The sequence below is a fragment of the Schistocerca americana genome, chromosome 9 (genome assembly GCF_021461395.2).
Source record: "Schistocerca americana isolate TAMUIC-IGC-003095 chromosome 9, iqSchAmer2.1, whole genome shotgun sequence".
NCBI lineage: Eukaryota > Metazoa > Arthropoda > Insecta > Orthoptera > Acrididae > Schistocerca > Schistocerca americana.
In genome coordinates this window covers 167,535,296-167,547,379 of record NC_060127.1, presented here as the reverse complement: position 1 = coordinate 167,547,379, position 12,084 = coordinate 167,535,296, and the positions used below count along the sequence as shown (strand labels likewise).

The 12,084-nt window shown below is 42.6% G+C and overlaps 1 protein-coding gene across 2 annotated transcripts in view; it reads right to left on the bottom strand.

Annotated features, from left to right (window-relative positions):
- Positions 1–5,866: 5,866 nt before the first annotated feature.
- The window catches only part of LOC124551285 (zinc finger protein 583-like), a 152,682-nt gene continuing 146,464 nt past the window's right edge, over positions 5,867–12,084 (bottom strand). For both annotated transcript variants that reach the window (XM_047126288.1, XM_047126289.1), the window contains one exon: positions 5,867–7,765. In XM_047126288.1, coding sequence (XP_046982244.1) covers positions 6,907–7,765 — 859 coding nt within the window. In that variant the 3' untranslated portion in view covers positions 5,867–6,906. The remainder of the gene's footprint in view (positions 7,766–12,084) is intronic.

Genomic DNA, 12,084 nt, shown 5'->3' with positions numbered 1-12,084 from the left:
CGGACACACTCTTTATCGGAACCGCGCAGAGTATCTCGGCACGACTCCCGGCCGACCCATTCAGCGCCACCTGTCCACAGTCCCTGCCCACGTCCTCCATATTGGCTACTTGGAGATTACCGCAGGGGGTCGTACGTAATCGAGCATCCGCACTGAATGTGGTGCATTCACTGGCCATCAAGACGAATCAAGTTATACTAGTATCACCTGTGGCCGACATTCGACGAGCTGTGTTTATAAACTAATGAAAGTTCAATTTCTTTATTTAATTATCTGGAATTTATTCTATGCAGATTCTTAGTTATTACATAAACACTTGCAGATTTTTAGTTCTTACCTCAGCGCTATAAGGACAAGAGTAAGGAAGGGCGAAGAGCAAGCAGTAACAGTGTCATAAAGATACAACTGGCCATAACATGGTCCACGACCATATGTAGAAGCCATTGGACCTGATCTACGATTTAAAAAAATGTTGTGTATCTTAAAGTGATATACTCGACGTAAAACTGAAATTTTATCCTCAGAAGCTGCTCCATTTTAGCTACGAATATTGTTGAAATGGTTCTTTGGTTTCTCTTTTATTGTTCGATCATAACAATTGAGTCGTTGATACAATGCATTGAAAAATAAAGTTTATACCGACAGAGGGAAATTAACTTTTTCTTTACGACAACACAATGTGAATGCTGTTATATCACATACAGTAACCTCAGATGAGAATTGTTTTGCACTACCAAAATCTGCACTGTAAATTCGTTAAACCTCATGTATAATTATTTGTAATTAAGTTCAGTGAATACTGAAATGTATCTTTCAAAACAACAATAGAATTTTCATTATCAGTGCCAGCATCTGTGCAAATATTGTCTCGCTCTAGCTCTTTGTCTTTCAGTCCCAGCCTTTAGCGATCTCCCTCTAGGCATAGCCTAAAACAAATAGGTTGTACTTTCCATATAATAGGGGAAGTCAGATGTTGTGGTTATTCAAAATGAAGACATTACAAATTAGGAACTTACTTCAAATTGTCTGGTAACACCGGCAAATGACCACAAAGTTACTCTCCCAGAAAAGTAAGTGAAATAACGACGCAAATATACAACGTTATTTACAAACATCGTTACTACAACATTTTGATTTACAGTGTTGACATGATAGACATAGCAATTGTCGCATTGTAGCTGCTCGAAATGTATGTGTTACTGCAAATGAACCAAGTGAACATGAAGATACCTGGAATGCGATTTCACGGAACAGTGTTACTTTCGTGTGTCACTTCTACCGTAACACCTGATCGTTTACGCAGGGCAGAGGTTGGTAGAAGTTCAATTTTCGATGTTCACGTATTGGAGATTTCAATTCGCGATAGGCAAGGTGTCATCATAGATTCGAATATGAAAGCACATACTTCTTTTTACCACTCTTAACAGCTATGTACAAACGATTTTTACTTTGTGCACATTTATCGCGAAGTACCTTCCGAATTATGTAAGTTTCATCGGCCTCCTTGTTTAATCAATATTAAAAATCGGTACTTCACGTATCAGTAGAGGGAATATCAAAAGGAATAATCCGATTTCCAAAAAATCATAACTACTACGTTATTTGCGACATGCGCGTGAACAATGTACTGTTGGAAAGAGCAAACTCGCGAGTTTTACATGGTTCCCGCTAGGTAGCAGCAGTGTGCGCCCGCTTCAGTTCTGGCAAAAATGGTGTCGGGACAACAGAAAGCGTTTTGTGTTCTACGTTTTGCGCAGTGCCGCGTGACTTTCTTACTGGGTATGGTGTAGATCCTATTACAGCATAGAGCATCAGACGATGGCATGAACAATTCAGCGAAACAGGTTGCTTGTGTAAAGGCAAACCGCCGGGCCGTCTCCGAGTGTCTGACACAGACGTCGAACGCATCCGCCATAGTTTCAGGAGTCCGCAGAAATCCGTTCGCCATGCAGCTCGACACCTCAACACGCCCCCGATGCCCGTGTGGCGCGTGTTGCGTTGACGTTTACACACGAAACCGTACAAAATTCAGCTACTGCAAGCTCTTCATGAGTAGGATGACCAGACGTCCGGATTAGTCCGGACATGTCCTCCTTTTTAGCTCTTTGTTCGCGGTCCAACGGATTTTTAGTGTGTCCGGCTTTTTCGCAAAGTTGAGCGTAATGCAGCTAAATTTACAATTCGTCCCGTTCTATTGCTCTTTTCTTAAAGTAGTAATAATTGTTAAGGAATATATGAATGTTATGTCTGTAAATAATAAACTCATTTATTTCAAGATTTTAAACATGGCTGAAACAGCTACTGTTGAAATTCTCGGGCATGGGTGTGTGTGATGTCCTTAGGTTAGTTAGGTTTAAGTAGTTCTAAGTTCTAGGGGACTTATGACCTAAGATATAGAGTCCCATAGTGCTCAGAGCCATTTGAACCATTTTGTTGAAATTCTTCACGGTAAATGATAACAGCCAAACAGTTGCAGGATAAAGATTTATTAAAATTCTTGACCACGGTTTCGGTATATCTAAATATAGCTTCATCAGAAGTAAAATACACTGAAATCACATCCTGCAATGGTGAGGATACCAGCCGTCAGCTTTGCACAGGTCACATGGAAGCAGCCAATCAGGAGTGACGCTTAGGCAACCGTCTTTGTTAAATCTTAAAACTACGCATAAATATAAAAGCAATTGATGCCACACTGTCGCCACAATCAATGTTTTTAATATAAAATACAAAATATTGCTCTGGGTATCACCACCTGACTACCAGTATCAATTAACTACTGCCGGCCGGAGTGGCCGAGCGGTTCTAGGCGCTACAGTCTGGAACCGCGCGACCGCTACGGTCGCAGGTTCGAATCCTGCCTCGGGCATGGATGTGTGTGATGTCCTTAGGTTAGTTAGGTTTAAGTAGTTCTAAGTTCTAGGGGACTGATGACCTCAGAAGTTGTCCTATAGTGCTCAGAGCCATTTGAACCAATTAACTACTAGTTTTATCGGTAATTCCCGGCAGTCACGTGAGTTGTCCAAAGCTGACGGTTGGTATCCTCATCTGCAGTTGACTCGTTTGATGTGTCCTCCTTTTTCTTCCTTTGTCCTCCTTGTTGAAGCTATTTGTCCTCCTTTTTAAACAACTGCATCTGGTCATCCTATTCATGAGGGTGACAAACAGTAACTTGTGGAGTTATGTAATTTCATTCTTGACGAGATGGAGGGCGACAGTTTTTTTCCATGCTTACTGTTTAGTGAAGAGGCAACATTCCATTTAAATGGAAAGGTGAACCGTCATAATGTGAGAATATGGGGTACGGAAAACCACATGAAGTTGTACAACATGAGAGGGACTATCCTAATCTAATGTGTTTTGTGCAGTTTCGTGTACGGTCCATTTTTCTTTGCTGAGAACAGTTACAGGAAGCACATATCTCGGTATGCTTGAGAACTTTCTTTTCCCACAGCTGGAGACTGATTCGAGGGACTTCATTTACCAACAGGATGGGGCAGCGCCACACTAGCATGTGAAAGTGCGGGAATTTTTAAATCAAAAGATTACTGAACGATGGATGGGTCGCACTGTACCAAATGATTCAGCCTTACATTACTGGCCTCAAAGGTCAGCAGACCTGACTGTGTGGATTATTTCTTGTGGGGGTTTATAAAAGACTCTGTTTATGTGCCTCCACTACCAACAACAATGAATGAATTGAGAGACCGCATAACAGCAGCTGTGGAAGCTGTAACTCAAGACATGCTCGCTCAGTGTGAGAACAATTTGAATACCGCACTGACATATGCTGTGCATTTCAAAGTGTGGTGCGGGTAGGGGAGGGGGGGGGGTGCTATTGAACATATATGAAAAGGTATGAAAATAAACTTTTTGAGTTCCCCGTTTATCAAAACACAAAATTCATTGTATATGTTTACTAGTTCCAGAAATACAGTGTTTCAAAAATAATATACATATTACAAAGTATTATTTTGTCCAAACTATCAATCGCTGCGCCTCGGCTCGGCTATTGGAGAAACAAATACAGTTTATATTAATAGCCACCAGATGTCAGTTCTCTTTTGTTTTGCTTGGTAACCGTCATATGTTTGCAATGGCTACTCCTAAGCAGAAATCATTTTCTGTTCTCGAGTTTGCGAAGTGCAATTCCATGAGTACGGAAAGTGCAAAGACGTTTCAGGTTGAGGTACCAAATTGATCCTCAGAATGGGTAGAACATTCGCAGATGGTATCGACAGTTTCTAGATACAGGATGTGTGAGTAAAGGAAAGAGTCCTGGCCGCACTCGTGTTCCTGAGGAAAATGTTGCACGAACTCAAGCTGCTTTCCAACGTAGTCGTTCAAAATGAACTCGCCGTGCCAGTCGGGAGTCTCAGCTGCCCACAACATCAGTTTGGCGTGTTTTGAGACGTCGGCTGGTTATGAAGCCGTACAAGTCACAGCTGTTACAAGTTCTGCGTCCTGACGACCAACGCAAACATGTGGCATTTTGTAACGAGATTCTTGGTGCTGTTGACGATGATAACACTTTCGCACAACGCATCGTGTTCAGTGATGAAGCGACTTTCCATGTTAGTGGTCAGGTAAATAAACACAATGTTCGAACCTGGGGCCTATAGAACCGACATGCAGCCATTGAACATGCACGAGATACTCCCAAAGTCAATATGTTTTGTGCGATATCCAGATCATCTGTTTACGGTTCATTCTTCTTTGATGGAAACACGGTTAACGGTCAGCAGTATCTCGCTATGCTACAAAACTGGTTGTTTCTGAGGCTGCACGAAGACAACTTCATTTTTCAACAAAACGGGGCAACCCCTCACTGGAATCGCCAAGTGTGTGAATATCTGACTGATACCCTACCGAACCGTTGGATTGGTCGTCAACGAGCTGCCGACTTAGCATGTCTCAGCTGGGCTCCACAGTCACCGGATTCCGACATCTTCCTGTGGGGTTTCGTTAAAGACGTTTGTGTACCACCACTGCCACATAACCTGGCAGAGTTGAAGAACCGGATCCGTACTGCCATAACATCAGAGACGAAGGACATGTTTGCCCGAGTATGGGAGGAATTTGAGTATCGATGTGATACTGTTTGTGTAGCTGATGGAGGACATATTTAACATCTGTGATCTGAACGTAAATATGTGTATGAAGTTTCATATTCGTATGTCTTAAAGCTTAATAAACATATGCATTCAGGCATAGAACAGATCTGAAACTTCAGAACACATTTGAAAGTCAGACAGACAAGAACCACTGTAGTTACCTTTGTTGACTTTAAATAAGCATGCGACTCCATAGATCGACAAACGCTCTTTGACATACTGGAATAATATGGCATGGAAAGAAAAACCAGGGCAATTAAACAACAGACGCTCACAAGACACCACCTCGAAGATTAAGTTCATGGGAGAAATTTCGGAACCCTCCCAGATACACACAGGTGTCCGACAAGGAGATGGGCCTTCACCAGTCCTGTTTAAAATAGTCTTAGACAAAATTGTCAAACAATGGGAAGAACAAGTTAAAGGAATACAGCTAGGAAGAACACGTGAAACAAGAACAATCATAGAACGTCTGGCATTTGCAGATGACATAGCCATACTTAGTAAGTAATAATACAGGAGGCAAAGGAAGCACTGGAACACCTACGTGAAATAGCTGCCAAAACAAGTCTTCGGATATCGTATCATGGAACGACAAACCAACGTTGTACACATCATGCAAACGATGTATGGATCCGTAAAAAAAGCCGAAAGATTTGAATATTCAGTGGAATAGGAGTAACAAACAAGGCATCCAACATAGAACGAACAGAAAGACTCCAAAAAGCATACAAACTCACATGCTCACATTATAATAAGAAAAGCATATCAAGACAGGCCAAAACTAGACACTAAAAACAGTTATATTACCGGAAGCACTATATACGTCAGAAACAACCGCAATTGGAACATCAGGCATTATAGAGACAGAAAGAATAGAAGGCAAAATTCTCAGAAAATATTCGGACCAATACACAAAGATGGCATATGGATGAAAAGACCGACCAATAATTTATACCAACACACTGACAGACTCACAGACATGATCAGAAAACGCAGACTAAATTTCTACGGACACATACAGTGAATGGACAACACCAAACTTACAAAGAGAATCTTTGATATAGTAAAACATTCAAGCCTTAAAACAAATTGGTATCATGAAATAGAGGAAGACATAAGGCAGCTGGGGATCAACAAACAAATGATAAAAGACAGAAAGGAATTCAGGAACAAAATTAGGAACGCAAAATTTATGGTAAATGAGAAGAGGAAGACGGGAGCATTATGGACGGAACAAAGGAAACAAGAGCATAGTCAGAGGATGATGAGATTTTGGGAAGAGAAAAGGAAGAAAGGAAAGAAGTGAAAATTGTGTCATCATGAGGTATATTAGGTCAAACACTGTCCATAAGAGCACAAACGATATGAATGAATGAATGAATGCATTCGAAATACGTATGTTCTTTTTGAAACACCCTGTATAGGTGTTCCATATCGGATGATTCTGTTTGATACATCCTGTATTATTATGATTGCGTGGTGTCTGTTCTTTCCGACATGTCCGAAATAACAGAAACTACAACGTCATATAATTGATTCGCCTCGATGGGCAATAAACACCACGCATTCATATAGCTATGTTACAACCATGGTCACAGCGATGACACAGCTGACGTTTCACCCTAGCACAGGTGCAGCACCGGAGGATTCCAACTGACAGGTTGCAGAAACACTTAGCCCTTCCAGCACAAGCAGTCATAAGAGTAGTGTAAGGACATGAGATTCCACGCGCCTTAAAGCCACATCTAGTCTTTAACGTCTTACAGCACCCAACACAGTCATAAGGCCGTTAGAGTCTGTGCACTCCCATGTGTCGTTTCAGGCAAGACCTTCGCTTGAATGCCTTGGGGCAGACGCCGCAACTGAACGGACGTTCGCCGGTGTGCACTCTGGAATGTTCCCTCAGTTTGCTCCTGCACGGGAATATCCTCTGACATACGTCACAGGTCTGGGGGCCTTTATTCACGCGCACAGTGGGCTGCTTCTTAAGGGCGTTGCTGCCTGTGAATTTCTTACGACACACGTTTCTAATACACGGGCGTTCGCGTTTGTGTACTCGTGAATGTCTCCTCAACTCACGAACATTTTTGAACTTTTTGTGACACACGGAACACACGTAAGGACGTTCGATCTTAGGCACGCACGAGTGCCTTTTCGTGTTGCCGAGACACTTGAACGTTTTGTGACACACTTTACAGAAGTACACACATTCGGTCGCGTGCAGACGTGAGTGACTCTCGAAGCTGCCGAAAACCTTGAACGCCTTGTGGCACACTTCACAGACGTAAGGACGTTCCATCGTGTGTTGCCGTGAGTGCATCTTCAGCGTGCCGCAGTGTCTGAACGCCTTGCCGCACACATCACATTTATATGGGCGCTCGCTGTGGAGGAGGGAGTGCTTCTTCAGGTGTTCTCTTCCTTTGAACCTTTTGTGACACACACTGCACGCGAACGAATTTAGGCCATTGGTCACCTGTTTATGCTCCTTCGGGTCCTGCAGGTGCAGAGGTGTCTTTCTGCAGATGTTGCAGCTGCGGGCGAGATGTTGAGCATCGCTTTCATGCTCACAGAAGGCTTCCTGCTTGGTGGTGCGTTCTAGGGAACCGCCGCTGCCAGTGCCGTCCGGTCCCACGCCAGCAGGTTTATTACTGCAGAATTGCGGAAGAAACTATGTCAGAAAGCTTTGCCATAACAGTACTATATTACAAATGAAAAATTACATTAAGATACGTTCTTAAATATCTCACAATACACATGTGAATGCATAGTGTACAGCAGGCGTTTGCAGACAATGTTACAAAGGGCATAACACGGTGGTCGTCAAACTGCGGCCCACTGGCCGCATGTCGACCGAATCAAGTATTCGTTTGGCTCGCGATGCTCAGCCATATTTCATAAGACTGCAATGTAGTTCCTTCTCTAGATTGTCGCACAGATGACAAAATGGTAGATATCGAAACAGATGACAGAGGAATAGAGAAACAATTAAAATCGCTCAAAAGAGGAAAGGCCGCTGGACCTGATGGGATACCAGTTCGATTTTACACAGAGTACGCGAAGGAACTTGCCCCCCTTCTAGCAGCGGTGTACCGTAGGTTTCTAGAAGACCGTAGCGTTCCAAAGGATTGGAAAATGGCACAGGTCATCCCCGTTTTCAAGAAGGGACGTCGAACAGATGTGCAGAACTATAGACCTATATCTCTAACGTCGATCAGTTGTAGAATTTTGGAACACGTATTATGTTCGAGCATAATGATTTTTCTGGAGACTACAAATCTACTCTGTAGGAATCAGCATGGGTTTCGAAAAGGACGATCGTGTGAAACCCATCTCGCGCTATTCGTCGACGAGATTCAGAGGGCCATAGACACGGGTTCCCTGGTAGATGCCGTGTTTCTTGACTTCCGCAAGGCGTTAGATACAGTTTCCCACAGTCGTTTAGTGAACAAAGTAAGAGCATATGGACTATCAGACCAATTTTTTGATTGGATTGAAGAGTTCCTAGATAACAAAATGCAGCATGTCATTCTCAATGGAGAGAAGTCTTCCGCAGTAAGAGTGATTTCAGGTGTGCCGCAGGGGAGTGTCGTGGGACCGTTGCTATTCACAATATACATAAATGACCTTGTGGACGACATCTGAAGTTCACTGAGGCTTTTTGCGGATGATGCTGTGGTATATCGAGAGGTTGTAACAATGGAAAATTGTACCGAAACGCAGGAGGATCTGCAGCGAATTGACGCATGGTGCAGGGAATGGCAATTGAATCTCAATGTAGACAAGTGTAATGTACTGCGAATACATAGAAAGAAAGATACCTTATCATTTAGCTACAATATAGCAGGTCAGCAACTGGAAGCAGTTAATTCCATAAATTATGTGGGAGAACGCATTAGGAGTGATTTAAAATGGAATGATCATATCAAGTTGATCGTCGGTAAAGCAGATGTCAGACTAAGATTCATTGGAAGAACCCTAAGGAAATGCAATCCGAAAACAAAGGAAGTAGGTTACGATACGCTTGTTCGCCCACTGCTTGTTCCCACACTGCTCAGCAGTGTGGGATCCGTACCAGATAGGGTTGATAGAAGAGAGAGAGAAGATCCAACGGAGAGCAGCGCGCTTCGTTACAGGATAATTTAGTAATCGCGAAAGCGTTACGGAGATGACAGATGAACTCCAGTGGAAGACTCTGCAGGAGAGACGCTCAGTAGGTCGGTACGGGCTTTCGTTGAAGTTTCGAGAACATACCTTCACCGAGGAGTCAAGCAGTATATTGCTCCCTCCTACGTATATCTCGCGAAGAGACCATGAGGACAAAATCAGAGAGATTAAAGCCCACACAGAGGCATACCGACAATCCTTCTTTCCACGAACAATACGAGACTGGAATAGAAGGGAGAACCGATAGAGGTACTCAAGGTACTCTCCGCCACACACCGTCAGGTGGCTTGCGGAGTATGGATGTAGATGTAGATAAGTTGAATGTCTCGCTGGGATTGCTCCATGTGACATCAGAAGAGAGGTCACATCCACTCTTGGACATTAATCTGCTAAGCCAAGACTGAAGTCCAGGAAGAGTTTCCTTACAACCTCACAGCCCTTACAAGGATCAGCTGCGGCTACCCGGCTCACCAAGTGGAAAAAAAGATGCCCAACACCTGTCAAACTGGATGACACAACAAGAATCCCTTCCGGCTGGACAGATGGGGAAATGGGTCATCTGGAAGTCCTTGAACAGACTGCGGACCGAAGTCACAAGATCGAGGGACAATCTCCTTAAATGGAACTTCCAACTGCCAAATGCCAACACAACACTGTGCGAATGCGGTGAATTGCAGACAACTCGGCATCTCTTCAAATGCAACTCATGCTCAACCAGCAGTAGCATGAAGGACTTAACGTCTGCAGCATCCAATGCTATCAAAGTTGCCCAATTCTGAGTGAATACTGTATAGTTTTCTTTGTACGCATTGTATGTGGGTTCATTTTAGCGTACCTCTGACACGAATAAAGAACACCTAACAATCGAATCCGACGTAGTCAACTAACGTTAAGAGCTCCTGAAGCAAACATACTTACAGAGACAGTAATATTTTAATACATGAAATGTATTCGCAGTTGCGAGTTCGGAATACCATCAGCTGTTTAATGGAATGACGATGGTGAAAATTTGTGCCGTAGTGGGACTCGAACCCGGACCAATTTGTGACCAGGAACGTCACGTGTTAGTGGGAGGCTCTGCCTCTGGAAGCGGGTAATAATAAATTACGTTCCACAAAAACTTCAGTACGACTGTGGTTTACCTTTTCCGCCCACGACGCTTTGAAGAAGTATTCCTTGCACGGCTTAGAATGTGACGTTGCCCACAGACACGTGGCTTCCTCCTACGTCGGGAGGAGCCCCCAGCATGTCAGATACGCGGTACATAGTTGTCAATACGACATATGTTAAGTGAGTGTGTTTTATATGACGACTTGAGGTTTGAACTGGATCCCCCACAGGATCTGCCCTCTGTTTTAACTGATAACGAGGCGAGTGTTGTTCGTGTTTTAAGATTTTGTGCGGTGTCAGAAATTCTTCCCAAAATATTTGGTGTGAGGTCTTAACGTGTCACAGAATGGTTGGGTCACTTATTATTTATACGAGGGGCGTTTGAGAAGTACGTGCAAAGTCCGAGAGATGGCACCACCGGCGCGTATCCAGGTCATGCTTAGTTAGCAGCATTTTTGGAAAGAACGTACACCAAGTTTCAGCCATATTGGTCTATTTTTTTGTGTTTGGCGTTCGTGTGAATCAAGGAAGTCGAGTGATTGTCAAAAAATGGATGAAGAAGAATTTCCTGTGGTGATTAAACATTATGATACATTACGAAACATTATGATACAAACATTGCAATAAATAGTAAATTAAATACAGATTTAGAAAGGGTAGCTAATCAAATTTTTACTGACATTAATAAGTGGTTCATAGCCAATTCACTGTCATTAAACTTTGAAAAGAGCCACTATATGCAGTTCAGAACTTCCAAGAGATTTCATTCTGGTATGTGTATAAAATATGATGACATGGAAATAGAAGAAGTTGAGAGTGTAAAATTCTTGGGATTACAACTTGATAATAAATTCAGTTGGGAGCGACATAGTCTACTAACGAACTGCCAAAGCGCCTAAACAATAGGAGACATAAATATAAAAAGACTGGCGTATTTTCCTTATTGTCACTCCATTATGTCATATGGTATCATATTTTGGGGTAACTCCACAAACAGAGAAAAAATTTAGAGTACAGAAGCGTATAATAAGAGTAATGAGTAGTGTAAATCCAAGAACATCATGTGAAACCTATTCCGAGAATTGGGCATATTAACCACAGCTTCTCAGTATATTTATTCCTTAATGAAGTTTGTTGCAAATAATACATGCTGGCCGCGATGGCCGTGCGGTTCTAGGCGCTGCAGTCCGGAACTGCGGGACTGCTACGGTCGCAGGTTCGAATCCCGCCTCGGGCATGGATGTGTGTGATGTCCTTAGGTTAGTTAGGTTTAAGTAGTTCTAAGTTCTAGGGGACTGATGACCTAAGATGTTAAGTCCCATAGTGCTCAGAGCCATTTGAACCATTTGAAATAATACATCTATTTTTCCAACTAACTGCTTAGTACATAGTATCAATACTAGGAATAAGAACAATATACATAAAGATTTAAAATCACTTACCCTTGCCCAGAAAGGAGTCCAGTATTCAGCAAAACATATTTTCAATAAGTTACCAGCAACCGTTAAGAGTTTAGTTTCAGACAAGGCACAATTTAAACAAAATTTAAAAGAATTTTTGGTGGCCAGCTCCTTCTATTCCATCCATGAGTTTCTCAACAAGTGCAGTAGACCATTTTAATGAAAATTTGTTATACTTTAATTTTTGACATACTTGGTTGTAACAGCCAAGTAACTGCCTACTGTGTGAATGG